General features: G+C 40.2%; 1 protein-coding gene across 1 annotated transcript; it reads right to left on the reverse strand.

Annotated features, from left to right (window-relative positions):
* Nucleotides 1–796: 796 nt before the first annotated feature.
* On the reverse strand, nt 797–3,910 carry LOC131255265 (receptor-like protein 7). The gene has a single exon (XM_058255958.1). The coding sequence runs from the start codon at nt 3,908–3,910 to the stop codon at nt 797–799; it is 3,114 nt and encodes a 1,037-aa protein (XP_058111941.1).
* Between the last annotated feature and the right edge of the window lie 12,115 nt (nt 3,911–16,025).

The raw sequence follows: 16,025 nt of genomic DNA on the forward strand, positions 1-16,025 counted from the left end.
ATCACTACAGTTTCCAACGGCGTGGTCCACCTGAGATTTGGATCTGCTTAAGTTTTGAGATCAATTCCTAAAATCAGATGGAAAAACGGATGGACAGGTGGACATACAACACATTCATCAAGGTGGGCCCACAGGGTCGGGGTAACACCTATTCTACTCCCACAACCCACATCCAACAGCTTTCAACATCCTTTTTGTGGCTCAATCTCTTGCCGTGGCATATTGTCCAATCAAATCCCACTGTATGATGTCGCCATGTCTAGGTAGCAGGGTCAACACCCAATCCGGGTCTACCTCTAAAGGTGGGATCACCTTCTTTGGATGCTACTCGACCTATTCGACATGGACGTGGTCTAACCCTTTCCAGTTCGACCCCATGAGTCACCCACAAAATTTGCCAATGACTCAATTGAGTCATGAGTTGACCTAAGATTGGATTGCGACTTGGATGGCCATACAAGGCCCAAGTAGTTAAAGTTGAATAAGTAATATTGTGTTTAGCGAATTAATGGAACTGATTAAATAAAAGTCATATGCATGAAATGCTAAACCATTAACATATAATTTTATTTTATTTTTTTCTAGAAAGGTGGGAGCGCACCACCTATAACTTTGTTGATTTGATAAAAAATTGTACAAACATTCACGAGCTCCACAGAAAGGAGACGGGCATCACCTATCACACAGCCATCAACATATAGTTTAATACATTAGATATAACATTATAAATATCATCTTTTTTATTTATGCTTCAGTTCCCTTGACACCCTTTTCTCTTCTCCTACCTCCAATTCTCTTAGTATTGATGCATTAAAATAAATGTCTCACATGGAAAAATCAACAGAAGCACTCTATCACTAAATATAGTGAATTTTCTCATTCCATTTGTCCAAAGTGCTAGAGTCCAAAAAAGAATTCCCATTCCCACTCCGTATCCAACTGCAAACCCAATCCACACAGATTCCCAGTCGTATTTATTTTCTGATTGTGCTAGTGGTGTTGAAGCCTCGATGTAGTTGCATTTCTTTGACAATGGAGGGCCACATAATCCCAAGTTCCCTAGAAATGATTCATTTGTAAATGTACTGAATTGTTGACCTTGCGGTATGCTTCCTATGAGGAGGTTTTGCGAGAGGTCCAACACCTCGAGGAACGTTAGCTTTGTTAGCTGTAAAGGGATCTCACCAGACAAACTATTATGTGAAAGATCTAATGACTCAAGTTCCTTCATGTTCTCCAATAATGCAGGAATTTGGCCTATGAGACAGTTGTGGGACATATTGAGCACAAGCAATGATTTTAAATTCCCAACTGATTCTTGAATATTCCCATGAAATTGGTTATTTGAGACATCTATTACCATGAAGGCGGTAAGGATCTTTACCAGTTCCATTTCCATTCTCTTGCTCACTATAGTCACTTTATCTTGATAGTACCCTTCATCAAATGTTTTGCTAATGAATTGAGATTGGGATTTAGACTCCTCCATCATTGCCTTCCAACTCCCGAACATATTTGATGACAAGTTACCTGTGAAGCTATTGGAAGAGATGTCGAAGATTTGCAACAGTAGGAAGGAGTGATTTGATAAGGGTTGTCGAATAGTGCCGTGAAATTTGTTGGATCCTAAGATGAGAATGCGCAGTTGAGACAAATTTTCCAACCAAAATGGGAAGGTGTCATGTATGTGATTGTTTCCAAGGTTTAACACTTCTAGCTTCTTGCACCGGGCCAAAGTACTTGGCACCTGCCCTTCCAACTGATTTCCATTGAGATCAAGTGTCTCTAGAGTACACCACTCTTTGAATATTTGAAGTAAGGTGCCATTAAATGCATTTTCTCCAAGATTCAACACAGTGAGGACATCACTTATTTCACCCAAACATGATGGAATAGAGCCATTGAAGTGGTTACGAGACAAATCAAGGACTCGTAAGCAAGTGCAATTACAAATAAGTGAGGGAACTTCTCCGCTAAAATAATTGCTTGAAAGTGAAAAGAAAATGGAAGAGAGAGGAGGAATTGGAATTGATCCTTTTAGCTTGTTAAAGCTTAGGTCAATATATTTCAATGAACTTAAAGAAATATGAGGAAACGGTTGCTCTAATCCTTCTAGAGCATTCCGAGAAAGATTCAAATAAGACAAACTGCCATTTCCAACCTTCCATATCCAGTTGGGTATTTCACCATTGATTCTGTTATCGGAAAGGTCTAAAGCACATAGCCTCTCTTGGTTTCTCAAGATGTCTGGAAATTTGCTAATGTTGCAAGATTTTAAATACAAATATTTAATATGAGAGAAGGATGCAGAGGTTGAATTGCTTCCGCCATCATGGACTGAGAAGTTGTTATCTGAAAGACTCAGGCTCCAGAGGTTCCTAAGGTTAAGGAATAAGCCAAGGTCCATGTCACCACTGAAATTGTTTGATGTAAGCACGAGGACTTCAAGCTTTGGGAGTTGAAAGATGGACATTGGAATAGGCCCCTCCAAGTTGTTGTTACACAAAATGATCCATCGCAAAGAGGATGCATTGTGGAACTCATCAAGTTGACCACTAAATTGGTTATCCTGGAGATAAAGCTCTTCTAATGATGGGAGTGAAAAGAATGATGATGGAATGGTCCCACTGAGTGAATTGTTGGAAAAGTCGAGTTTTATACAATTATGAAGTGCATTTCCATATAAAGAAGGGATTGTGCCATTGAAACTATTGGAATTAAGAAAGAGCTCTGTAAGCTTGGTGAGTTGAAAGACGGACCTTGGAATAGGCCCCTGGAACTTGTTTTCATTCAAATGGATGATCTCTAGTAGTGAAGAGGATGCATTTTGGAATTCCCCAAGCTGACCACTAAATTGGTTACATTGGAGATGAAGCTCTCGTAATGATGGGAGTGAAAACAATGATGATGGGATTGGACCGCTGAAACCATTGGATGAAAGATCCAAATGCACGAGGTTGCTGAGGCTGGCAAGAGATGATGGCAATGATCCACTGAGAAGTGAATTGTAAGATACATCCAGGGTTTGTAGGTTTGGCAGCCGGAAAATACTCTTCGGTATGGCTGAAGAGAGATTGTTTCCACTGAGGTGGAGCTCAGATAGGAAATGGAGATTGGAAAGGAAAGGATGGATGGGGCCTGATAGACCGCAATATCTCAAGCTCAACTTCTGAAGATGAGGGAGTGCAGAGGATAACGCCAGGCCCCACTCGCTACCCCGAGCTGAGATTTCTACATCATCGAGATGGAGTTCTCTCAGACTCGACAGATTTTGGACGAATTCTCCAATGTTTGGGTTTTCGAATGTCAGGTATTGATCGTGCGAACCATTGATATTATAATTGTAAGATAGATCGAGGGACACCAAAGTGGTCAAGCGAGAGATTTCCAGCGGGATTTGGCCATAAAAACTCAAAAAAGAGAGGTTGAGATGGGTCAAACTGGTGAGATGTTCAAACCCAGAAGGAATTGGAGAGGGATCAAAGTAATTGGAAGCGAGGTTAAGCCTCTGCAGGCTCTGAAGACAAAAGAGGCTTACAAAATCAATCCGACCGAAGATATTGAGCTCGCTGAGGTCGAGACTGGTCACGTGACCAGTGGCACCATCGCACGTGATACCTTCCCAAGAACAGTAATCCCTGTTATCAGGATTCCAAGAGGACAATGTAGTCATGGTGTACTCAGCGGAGAAGTTAAAGCCCTGTTTGAGGTGGAGCAAAGCAGAGAAGTGATCTTCAATGCAATGGTTTTGGGTTGACAAGGCCTTATTGTTATTGACACTGGCAAAGACAAAAGAGGAAGAGAAAAGGAGGGAAGAGAATAAGAGATACGTAAATAAGGAAGAGAGAACGGAGAAGAAGTTAGGAAATGGAGAGGCTTTATTGGTAAGAGAGGAAAGGAGGAGAGCCATTTGCTTTGGTTAGAGGGATTTGGGATGGTGTGGGAAGAGAAGCTTGGGAGGCATTATATATATGGGCAAGGGAGGAGCTTTCCACTTCGTTGCCCAATAAAATGCCGCACACGTGTGACAGATTAGTAGCACTCATCACGCAGCCAGTACTCTTTCTAAGACTTTTTCTTCTCCGTTATTTACTCTTTCTTTTTTCTTTTTTTTTTTCTTTTTTTAATGCTTTATTTATTTATTTGTTCATTTTCTGAAATGGGCCCACCATTGATGAAACCAGACCATCCTCCCAGCTGCGATGGATTTGGGATCATCCAATCTGTGAGCCAGATAACTGGCCTAGATCAATCCACAGCTCGGATCGTCCGATCTGTATTTGGTGGGGCCCAGCACTGTTTACCAATCGATTTGGCCTTTTCAGCCATTTAGATGGGAGATTTGGGCCATTTACTTTAGATGCCATATTTTTATTAATTTGTACAGCCTATCGATATGATCCCAACCACTGATCAGAAGTTGGACCCATAGTGACCCACAGAGACGGTCACTATGGGTCATACGTGTGACTATTTTCTAATAATTCTAGGTCAGCAGAATATGGCAGGCAGAGTAACTCTACAGCCATGTGATTTACATGTGTGAGATCGGAGCCTTCCATCAGGTGCACTGCAATGTTTAGATCTACTGATATAGAAACCACAACATTTCACACCTCAGGTGGGTCACACCATATCAAAACAAATGAATAGCTACAGAAACAATAAATTTCAATTTACTTTGTACGTTATACCCCTGGAGAGCCACATTGTCTTATTTTACATGCACAGGATATAAGCATCATATCCAACATTATGGAATGCTAGATCTCGCACACATGTTTCATATTTGCAACGATCTTGTACTCCACTCCGCAGGGATTACTTGCTGAGTAAACTGTGGGGGTCCACGTTGATGTATGTGTCTTATCCACACTGTCCATCCATCTTTACAGCTCATTTTAGGGCACGAGACCAAAATTGAAGCGTATGCAAAGCTAAAGTGGACCACACCACAGGAAACAGGGAGAATTGAATGCCAATGGTTGAAAACTTCCCTTCATCCAGGTCCGTGTATATGTGACCTTATGAACATGTTTGATTTTTTTTATTTTTATTTTTTATTTTTTGATGGCCGGTGGGTACATGACAAATACAAAAGGTGGGGCCCACAAATATATGTTATTCAGGTGCCCACCAGAAAGAAAGAAACGAAAAAAAATAATAATAATAATAATGATATTGATAATAATAATAATAATAAACCGGCAGCAATGGTTTCTAAATGTATCACTACACTTTTTGACCTTTGTATATGAATCATGGGTTAGCCATCTACTTATGGGTCACCAATCAGGCAATTAATACCAGCTATATTTTCCTTTTGGACCATGTTGGATGACAATTAAACATCACGGTCCGCTCTAGGAAAGTTTTAACGGAGGATGCCATTATCCGCACTCTTTCCTGTGGTGATGTCCACTTGAGATTTGCACATACTTCAATTTTAGGGTTGTGCCCAAAATGAAATGATGAAATGAATGGACGGCATGGATAAGACACATTTATTAAGGAAGTCATACAGAGTTTCTACTGCTCTACGTGAGAACCTCGCTTCTTAAATTGTGTTAGAGATTTTATAAAAGGTCACATCCAGGTAAGGTGGGAAGTGTTTTGATAGGATATATACATGCCCATCCTATTGAAGCTACCATGCTAACGTATATGAATACGGATGATTCTGAATGAAAATTAAAGTTTTAATGACTTGTATAAAAATCTCTATGTTAAAGATGAGGATCATCAATAAAGCATGATTATGAGATGATAGATTTTTTGTTTAGGAAGTAATGAGAACATCCATTTGGATAACATCTAAAGTTAGATGCAATAAGAGGTGAAAGTGATCAAGGTGGGAAACCTATTTCTATTTATAAAATAAAAATAAAAATTTAAGGTTTAAATATTAAAAACAAATGAGTTTTAGCAACTGATATAAACAGTTAATCCCAAACTCTGGATTTAATCCAACAGTTGCTATTTGGCAACTAAGTCTTGAGCATGAGCGTGACAGAGGTAATGTCTTCCTATATCTAAGTCTTGAGCATGAGCGTGACAGAGGTAATGTCTTCCTATATCCATTTAGTTAGGGAGGTCGGCTTTGATAACATGTGGACCTTAAACACATCTACCAACTTAAAATGTTCGTATCATTTATTTTCCTTTTATCAATGCATAGCAGGTGATGTATATAAACAATTGAAAATTTTTATTTTTAAAAAAAAAAAAGAAAAAAAAAGAGAGAGAATAAAAAAAGAGAGACTGATCATTACATGAAAGGCTCCTACATGGTTAGGCAACATGAAATGCTGCTGCGCACCACATGATCCACCCAACCCAAATCTAGCCTTTTGATTGGGCTCATCTTTCAATAGTTGGATCCATGTGCCTCACCTTTAGATGGGGAATAGCAAAATGATAAAAATTATGTGAATATTTTAAAGGAGAACTTTGGTACTCTGGCTGAGTACGAATGTGTTATTGATTATACACAAGTTATACAGGGGATGAGGGTGGCCCGCTTGATGGCAGCTCAAGGGTGGCCCTCCAACGATGGGGCAAACCAAATGGGCAGCCCTGATCAATAAGCAATGTATTTAACTTTGTGACTCAAATTTAGAACCCGGCATTGCCAATTCAATTCAGCTGCTTGCTAGGTCGGGTTAACCCTGTAAACTTGAAATGTACTACTTGCTTTCAATTGCTGTAACTCTGGCATGAATTTGGTTGACTGGTAACAAGCCAAATCGACTCATTCAGTTGGGACATTTCCATCGGCAAATAAGAGGTGGGCTCAGTGGTTCCCAAATCCACCGTGAACGGAGCAAGCTATAATTATGGTTTTTTTCTTCTTATTTAAAATATATATATATATACAGGGAAAAGGTACTATGCGCTCGACCTCACGGGTCTGTCCCATGAGGTCGAGCTGTGTGAGCCCCACTGTGATGCGTTTCAAACATCTACCCCATCAGTCAGATGCACCATTCCATCGTGGGCCTAGGTCTCAAAAATCAAGTCAATCTGTGACTTGTGTGAGCCACACCACATACAGAAGTAGGGAGGGGCCGTGCACCATTAAAACATTCATAATCATTTTTGGGGCCCACCGAGATGTGGTTTGTAAATCCAACCCATCCATTATTTGTGTCCCACTTGAATGAGGGTTCAGACCAAGTTTCATCAGCATTCAAAACTCAGGTGGGCCCCACCAAGTGCTTTTATATGTTTTAACGGTGTCTTCACATGATTTTAGATAGTATCGCTCATCTGAGTTCCGTATACGGCTGATTTTTTGGATATTCCATCATTTAGAGGGGAGCCATCAAATGCACAGTGTTGATGGTCGACACACATCACGGTGGGGCCCACATAGTTTGACCTCACGGAAGCTTATCCTGAGGTTGAGCGCATAGTACCTTTTCCATATATATATCACTTTAAATATATATATATATATATATATATATATATATATATATATATATATATCACTTTAAATATTATTAATTTATTAAATATAGAGTCAAGTCAATTAAAAATGCTACTAGTCCTTGAGTGAACCAAATTACCCAGCTTAGACTTAAGTCCAATTTATTTATTTATTTAAAAAAAAAAATAAATTTGAACTATGAGTTTTCCTTTATTTAAAATAATTATTCAACCAATCACCTTTATATTAATTTATTTACACTACTGTTTAAGGTTTATCAAATGGCAAGGGTGGAAAGGCAATTGACAAAGTGGACACATCTTTTCCATATATTATTGACTTCAAGTCAAGAGTGGAGAAAAAGATGGCCGTTGGTCAAAGGTGTAGAAAAAAGGTAGTGTTGATGCTGAAATCTGGTCATCCTTGTTAGACCTATTGAGTACCTGCAAAAACCAATCAACAATGGAGACCTTGGCTATGATAGGGGGACCCTCCAATGCTTAAGTTAGAACAGGGGATTTGGATCTAATTGACAAGTGTTATTGTGCTTACCTCTCACTGTATGTGGGGTCTCAATTTATAGCTTTGGTGCCAGTTACGTAGATGAAAAACTTCCCTACTTGGCAGATGTGTATCATAGAAGGGATTTTCTTCCTAGCACGTTATCATCTTTCCGAGATCTTAGGCAAGGATCCCGAGGAGATCTTATCTTATCATTTTCAAATGGTCGGCCTTCGAGGAGTTCAAGATTGATGATTGAATCCGACCTCATAGGCTAGGTGGTCGAGGTCCATGGTCGGCCTTCGATGGCCAATGGTGCTCTTGTAGTCGAGTTGGTCAAGGTTCCGTGGACCGAACAAAATCAGTAATCGTGATCAGGATCCACCCTTAAGGTCGAGTCCGTACACAATCGTTTGTTGGTCGTGATAGCGGGGTGTTAGCTAGACACTCCTCGCGGTTGGTCCTTGGGTCAGTCATGGAGAAAATGCTCGATTCAGATAAGAGTTCAATCGGTGACAGGGGGTCGGACCCTTACCCAACCTCCATTACTTGCGTTATGCATTCTCCTACTCCAGACGTTCTGGCCAGTCCATTTTTACCCATAACATGTAGGTATACTTTTTTAAAGGATTGATGTTACCGTCTTCTTGTAGTCCCTACAGAAGCAGGATGGGTGCATCCCTAGCCAAACCTAACCCAATATGGTAGGGCCCTGACCACGCGGCCCACCTTGTTGTATTTATTCTATAACCACTCCGTACATCCACTTTACTAGCTAATTTTTGGACTCACGCTCTAAAATGAAGTTGATTCAAATCTCATGTGGACCATACCATAGGAAAAGTGATTACTAAATGCCCCCATTAAAAACTTCTTAGGGCCACCATAATGTTGATTTGCCATCTCACATGTTGATAATGTCACAAAAATCTGGATGAAGGGAAAGAAATAAATATCAGCTTGACCCAAAGCTTTTGTGGCACATAAGAAGTTTTTAATGTTTAATCAAGACTCTTTTCTATGGTGTGGCCCGCCTGAGATTTTTATTTGCTTCATTTTTGAATTCGTGCCCTAAAATGAGGTTGAAAAATAGATAGATGCATGCCATGGATATACAATACATACATCAAGGTGAGCCCCATGGCCAAGGCGGCATTGTGTTGGGTGAGGCCGGGCAGTACCTAATTTGCAATCTTAGATTGAACCTTGTTATCTAATGATTTAGAGTGGGCCCTACAACCCTATATCCATTGGCCTCAGTGGTTCCCAAATCAATTGCGCGCAGCTAGAGCAAGCTATAATTATGGGTTTTTATTTTTTATTTTTTTGTTTCTTTCTTTTTAAAATTTTTACAACAATATATATATATATATATATATATATATATATATATATATATATATATATATATATATATATATATGGGAAAAGGTACTACACGCTCGACCTCACGATAAGCTCCAATGAGGTCGAGCTATGTGGGCCCCACTGTGATGCGTGTCGACCATCAATACCGTGCATTTGGTGGGTCCCCTCTAAATTATGGGATATCTCAAACATCAGCCGTATATGGAACTCAGGTGGGCCATGCCATCTAAAATCATGTGAAGACATGCCAAAAACATATAAAAACACTTGGTGGGGCCCACATGAGTTTTGAATACTGCTGAAACTTGGTCTGAACCCTCATCCAACTGGGACACACATAATGGATGGTCTGGATTTGCAAACCACATCTCGGTGGGCCCAAAAAATGATTATGAATGTTTTAATGGTGCACAGCCCCTCCCCACTTCTGTATGTGGTGTGGCCCACATAAGTCACGGACTTTATTTTTGAGATCTAGGCCCACGATGGAATGGTGCATCTGACTGATGGGGTAGATGTTCGAAACGCATCACAGTGGGGCCCACACAGCTCGACCTCATGGGACGGTCCCATCAGCTTGAGCACATAGTACCTTTTCCATATATATATATATATATATATATATATATATATATATATATATATATATATAAGCGAGTGCGCGCCGGTGCGCACACACACATATATGTATATTACCACTTTAAATATGATTAATTTATTAAATATAGAGTCAAGTTAATTAAAAATGCTACTAGTCATCGAGTGAACCCAATTACCCAGCTTAGACGTAAGTCCGATTTGGTTTCTTAGTTTTTGAACCATGAGTTTTCCTTATTTAAAATAATTATTCAATCAAGTACCTTAATTTATATTAATTTATTCAAACTACTATGCATGTAAGGTTGATCAAATGGCAAGGATGAAAAGGCAGCTGACGAAGATGACACATCTTTTCCATATATTATTGACTTCAAGTCAAGAGTGGAGAAAAAGATGGTCCTCAATCAAAGGGGTAGAAAAAAGGTCGGGATACTTTTTGAAGGATCCATGTCACTGTCTTCACTTCCTGTGTTCCCTACGAAAGCAGAATAGGTGCGTCCCCAGTTTAACCTGACCCAATATGGTAAGGCCCTGAACACCCGGCCAGCCTTGCTGTATGTGCTGTATATCCACGCCGTACATCCTCTTTGCTAGCTAATTTTTGGACTGACGCCCTAAAATGAAGCCTATTCAAACTCATGTGGATCATATCATAGGAAAAGTGATTACTAAATGCACCCATTAAAAACTTCCTACGGCCCACCATAATGTTGATTTGCCATCGAACATGTTGTTAATGTCACACAAATTTGGATGAAGGAAAAGAAACAAATATCAGCTTGATCCAAAAATTTAGTGGCACATAAGAAGTTTTTAATGGTCAATCATGACTCTTTACTATGGTGTGGCCCACCTGAGATTTAGATTTGCTTCATTTTTGGATTTGTGCCCTAAAATGAGCTGGAGAAATAGATGGATTCCATGGATATACAATACATACATCAAGGTGGGCCCCATGGCCAGGGCGTCATTGTGTTGGGTGAGGCCAAGCGGTACCTAATCTGCAATCCTGGAACACGAGGAACGACCTTCAACCTTGCATGAATATATATATTAACCAAAAGGGTCTCCTTTGGCTGATTATTGCATGCTTTTATCCCTCAACTTGGAACGTACTAACCCCTTTTTAAACCAAGGCGTGCTCCTCCGGTACCACACTATGCTTACTGTGGTAATGGCCAGATATGTGGCTTACTCTATACAAGCATGCCATCCAAACCGTCCATCAGATGTGTCACCTTATATTGCCCTTAAATTCAAAAACCAGCCTGATCCAAGACTTATCTAGGCCACAACACAGGGAGAAATATAAGGGAAGACGTACACCCTTAAACCGAGTCAAATCAAGATTTTTCGAATCAAGTCGAGCGAGGTAACCGGATTCGTGTACAGCTCTAGCCATGACCTTGGTGCTGAAACTCAAAGAGTCTAGCATCAGGCCATGAATAGGACCCTAGTTAATTAAGATTTAATAGATACACAAAATAGCTCCAACCATATCATGAAACATGAATGCAATGCATCTTATGCAACTAAAAATGGAGTTTATCTGGTAATTATGTATGTCACACAGTTTGGAAATTAATCAGCTTAAACTTGCCTACCATTGGAACTTTCCTTGTGGCCAGACCAGATGATCAGTTTAGATCCTCTCGGTGGGTCCCACCATGATGAAAGTAGTGATGTGTTTGGGGAGTCAGGATCCACTTATGTTCCGCAACTAAAGGAGGTTTAGATGAGATATTGACAACGTGTGATTGCACAGCACGTTGCTGTCAACTTTCCTCATATATATATATATATATATATATATATATATATATATATATATATATATATATATATATATATATATATATATAAATTAGGATAAGACAATAAATATGCTAGAGGTCTCTCATCCCTTAGTTTAAGCAAAATTTTCAAATGCACGTGGCTCTCATTGACACCGTCTGTTTCGGGGGAAACTTTACCATGGCATGTCATTTTGTGACCCACATTTAAAATTGTTTCGGGCAGGGTCAGGCAGGCATTATTCAAAATTCTGATTTTTCATGTGCGAGCCCGGCCCACTGACACCCCAACCCTTGAATAAAAAAAACTGATTGTTTAGTTGGCTAGCCTTGGTGGTGTGGTGACATGGCATAGTTATGTGAGCCCCACCATGATTATGTATTATATCCATACCATCCATCCATTTTGTCATATCATTTTAAGGCATAAGCCAAAAAATGAGGCAGATTTTGGACCACATTATAGAAAGTAGTAGGACAATGCTATGGACCTTTGAAACCTTCCTACAGCTTGCCATGATGTTTATATTTGTCGTCCAACCTATTTATAAGGTCACGTAGACCTTGATGAAGAGAAAACACATTATCTTGATAGAAAACTTATGATCTTCTATGGTCATTAATAAGTTGTCCGTAGTAGGTGTTTAATCCTCACTGCTCTGTGTTGTGATAAACTTGAGATTTGGATCTACCTTATTTTTCTGCTTGATGGACGGTATGAATATAATATATACATTATGATAGGGCCATGGGGCCATGTAACTCTACAGCTGAGTCAACACACCCCAAGGGAGAGCAGATTGCATGGTGTGCGGAGTGTCCACATCATCAAGTTTTGTGGCCCCACCATAATGTATGTATTATATCCACACCGTCCATACATTCGGCGAGATCATTTTAAGACACGAACCCAAAAATGAGGCAGATATAGAGCAGTGAACCACACCACATAAAATAGTGAAAACAATGATTTCCAACATTGAAACCGTCTTAGGGCCCATTATTACGTTTATTTGCCATCTAACCTATTCATACGGTCACAAAGACGAGGGTGAAGGAAAAAACAAATATCAGATTGATCTAAAACATCTGTAACCTATGAGAACTTTTTAATGATAGACATTTAATCCCACTGCTTTATGTGATGTGGTTCACTTGAGCTTTGAATCTATCTCATTTTTTGTCTCAATCCCTAAAACGATCTCACAAAATGAACGGATGGTTTGGATATATTACGTACATAATGGTGAGGCCCGAGTTCGGTGGTGTGCGGCACACTACGGAATCCACTCTGTTTTTTTTTTTTTTCTCCTCCTCCCTTCTCCGTTGCAGCAATGACGGCAGCTTTTCTAAGCACAAAAACCTTAACACTAATTCAATAAAGAAACAGAAGAAATCCCTTCTCTCCCAAAAACTTACCAAACAACTCCATATTTTCGAAGCTTCCCATTTTTATTTTTATTTTAGTTTCTTCCCTATGGATTTCAGTTCGTACAAGCGGGGCCCATTGTTCAGAGATCCTAACCATTGATGTGATAGCCCCGCATTGTTGAAAATCTCCAAGTTAGAAAGGCCAAATAGACGGTTAACATTAAAAGTATATATGGAAATGATCGCATTCAGGTATCAATGGTTCAGTGATCTGAACCATTGAGTGGCTGACCTTTCAAGTTACCCATGCCAATCATTTGGTGGGTCCTACTGTTGAAAGACGATACTAGCAAGAAATTGCCCCATCAGATACTCCTGCCCATCTCATTCTTTGAATGAAATTGGAAAGTTATCACAAAAACATAGCCAATCAGTTGACTTAGGAAAACTGGCTTACATATTTTTATGAAATAGATTTTGGGTTCATCAGAAATCCAATGTAAGTGTTGGATGAATGGTCGGGATTTCTTAAACGTGCTTTCCACTTGTATGGACTTCTAGACCTTATGGAAATGCTGGTTGTGAAATTTCTGCTCTTCACATCTTCCCCCCAAAGCCCAGCCTGGCCAATTCAAAAGGTGGGCCCGAAGCAACCCTATATCCAACCGTAATATATAGTGGGAAATTTGTGGGATAGCAATAATCTGGGTTGGGTTGGCCATCTGGGTTTCAGGTCTACGTCAGATATAGGTCAAGTACACACCAGTAATGGATGGCTGCAGTTCCAGCTGTCATCTGATCTAGATGCCCTGTTTGGCTACCGATCCGGGCCTTTGAGGCTTGGAATGAAATAGTAGGGCCATAGTCTGAGATTGAGCTTAAAATTTAAGTCTGTTTATTAAGTGGGCTGGGCTTTGGTTGTGTCTAAGAGCTTGCCCGGACCTGGTTCATTTAGAATTTCAAGGGCATTTTTGTCATATGTAATTCAGGGTAGGGTACACTTGAAAACTCTCAGACCACGCACAAAGGTGGGAGGCCGAGCTTGGGTTCACACCTTTTTCTGTCATGGGTCCAGTTTGTGGACTAGGCTTGGACAGACCCCAGCACGGCCCTTTGCAACCCTATCTATGGGTTGTGTGTGGCCTGGATTTGAAATATGAGAACATGCCCTTCAATAATGTTGATGGTCCTGGCCGGCCTGATATCCAAGGCTCAATAGATTAGTTGGAGGGCCCAGGTGTAACTTCCACGACTAGTTATAGTTGGCAAATCGGGTTGGACTGTCGAGTAATTGACTGCGACTTCACTCGCCATGTTTCACATAAATTTTGAATCGAGCTGAAATTTGTCTTTTCTCTTCATCCAGGTCCATGTAACTTTATTTTTTGAATTTGTTGGATGGCAAATAAACATCAGGTTGGGCACTCAAAAAGTTTCGACGGTGAGAATCATTATCACTGTTGTTTCCTGTGGTGAGGTCTATCTAAGCGTTGGATCTGCCTCAGTGGCTGAAATCCTTAAATGATACGGCAAAATAGATGGATGGTATGGATAAAACCCATACATCACGGTGGCTGCTCAAAGCTCCTGCCCGTTCCCAGCTTGAGCTCCATAGAGTAGTTGACGAATGAAAAAAAAAACAAAAAACAAATACCGGGACTTCTGTGCCTCAGGAAGTTTTCAATGGTAGACATTCACTCCCACTGCTTTTTGGGGTGTGGTCCCCCTGCGGTTTGGATCTGCCTCTCTTTTTACCTCAAGCACTAAAATGATATCGCATAATGTATAAACAGTTTCGATACAACACACATATATATCATGGTGGGCCTCCATAACCTGGTGACGTGAACAACACCACAGAGTTTGGTGGTGTATGCACTATCAGGCAATCCTCTTCCGCTACGCAACCCTGGACGTCCGTTTCCGTAGATCCATGGATTTACCGAGGTCGTGGATTCCTAACTTTGAAACTACTGTGATGTATGTGCCTTACATCCACACCGTTCATCCATTTTGATAACTCATTTAAGAAATGATCTCAAAAATGAAGCAGATTCAAATCGTATACGGATCACACCACAGGAAACAGTCTTTTATTGAATTCCTGCCGTTAAAAACTTCACAGGACCACTGGACTTTTATTTTCCATCCAACCTGTTGATAACCTCACTAAGAACTGGATGAAGATCAACCACGCAATTATCAGCTTGAACTTTTGTTCCCACCAGAATTTCTTAGTAGTTGATTACCACTGTTTCATGTACCGTAGTACGCCTAATATTGAATATGCTTCATTTTTGAGATCATACTCTAAAATGAATTTTCAAAATGGCTGGACGGTGTGGATTCACGGTATATACATCAAGGTGGGCCCCACAATCCGCGGACAATCCCAGTCTGCATCCCATGTTTTTACAACCACAGCTGCACACTTCCTAGGGCCCACCCAAATGCTTATCAGGGCCATCCAAACCTGTTGACAAGGCCACACATATGGATGAAGGGAAAACACAAAATCAGCTTAATTTGAAATCCATTGCTCCAACATGTTTATAATGGTATGCATTCCATCACTAGCATTTCATATGGCAGAGTCCACCTGCACTTCAGATCTGGCTCATTTTTAGATTCATGGCCTAAAATGAGATTACAAAATGGATGGACGGCATCGATCACACTCACGAGTAAAAGTGAGCCCTGTAGAATCTTCCTCATGACTGTCCCTTGGAAGAGGTATAACGGTAAAAAATAGAGGTTGCAGGGACAAATCCATCACAATTCCGTTGATCAACCATAATCAAGGTAAATTGAGTCTGGATCCTCTGTTTCCAGGAAACACAAATTGTTTGCTCCCTCCATTTTCATTGGGCTATATAAATTGGCATCTAATGCAGTAGTGGCTGATGATGTGGTCCAGTAAAATGTAAGTAGTAGTTGATGATGTGGTCCAATAAAAAATA

The sequence above is a fragment of the Magnolia sinica genome, chromosome 9 (genome assembly GCF_029962835.1).
Source record: "Magnolia sinica isolate HGM2019 chromosome 9, MsV1, whole genome shotgun sequence".
Taxonomy (NCBI): domain Eukaryota; kingdom Viridiplantae; phylum Streptophyta; class Magnoliopsida; order Magnoliales; family Magnoliaceae; genus Magnolia; species Magnolia sinica.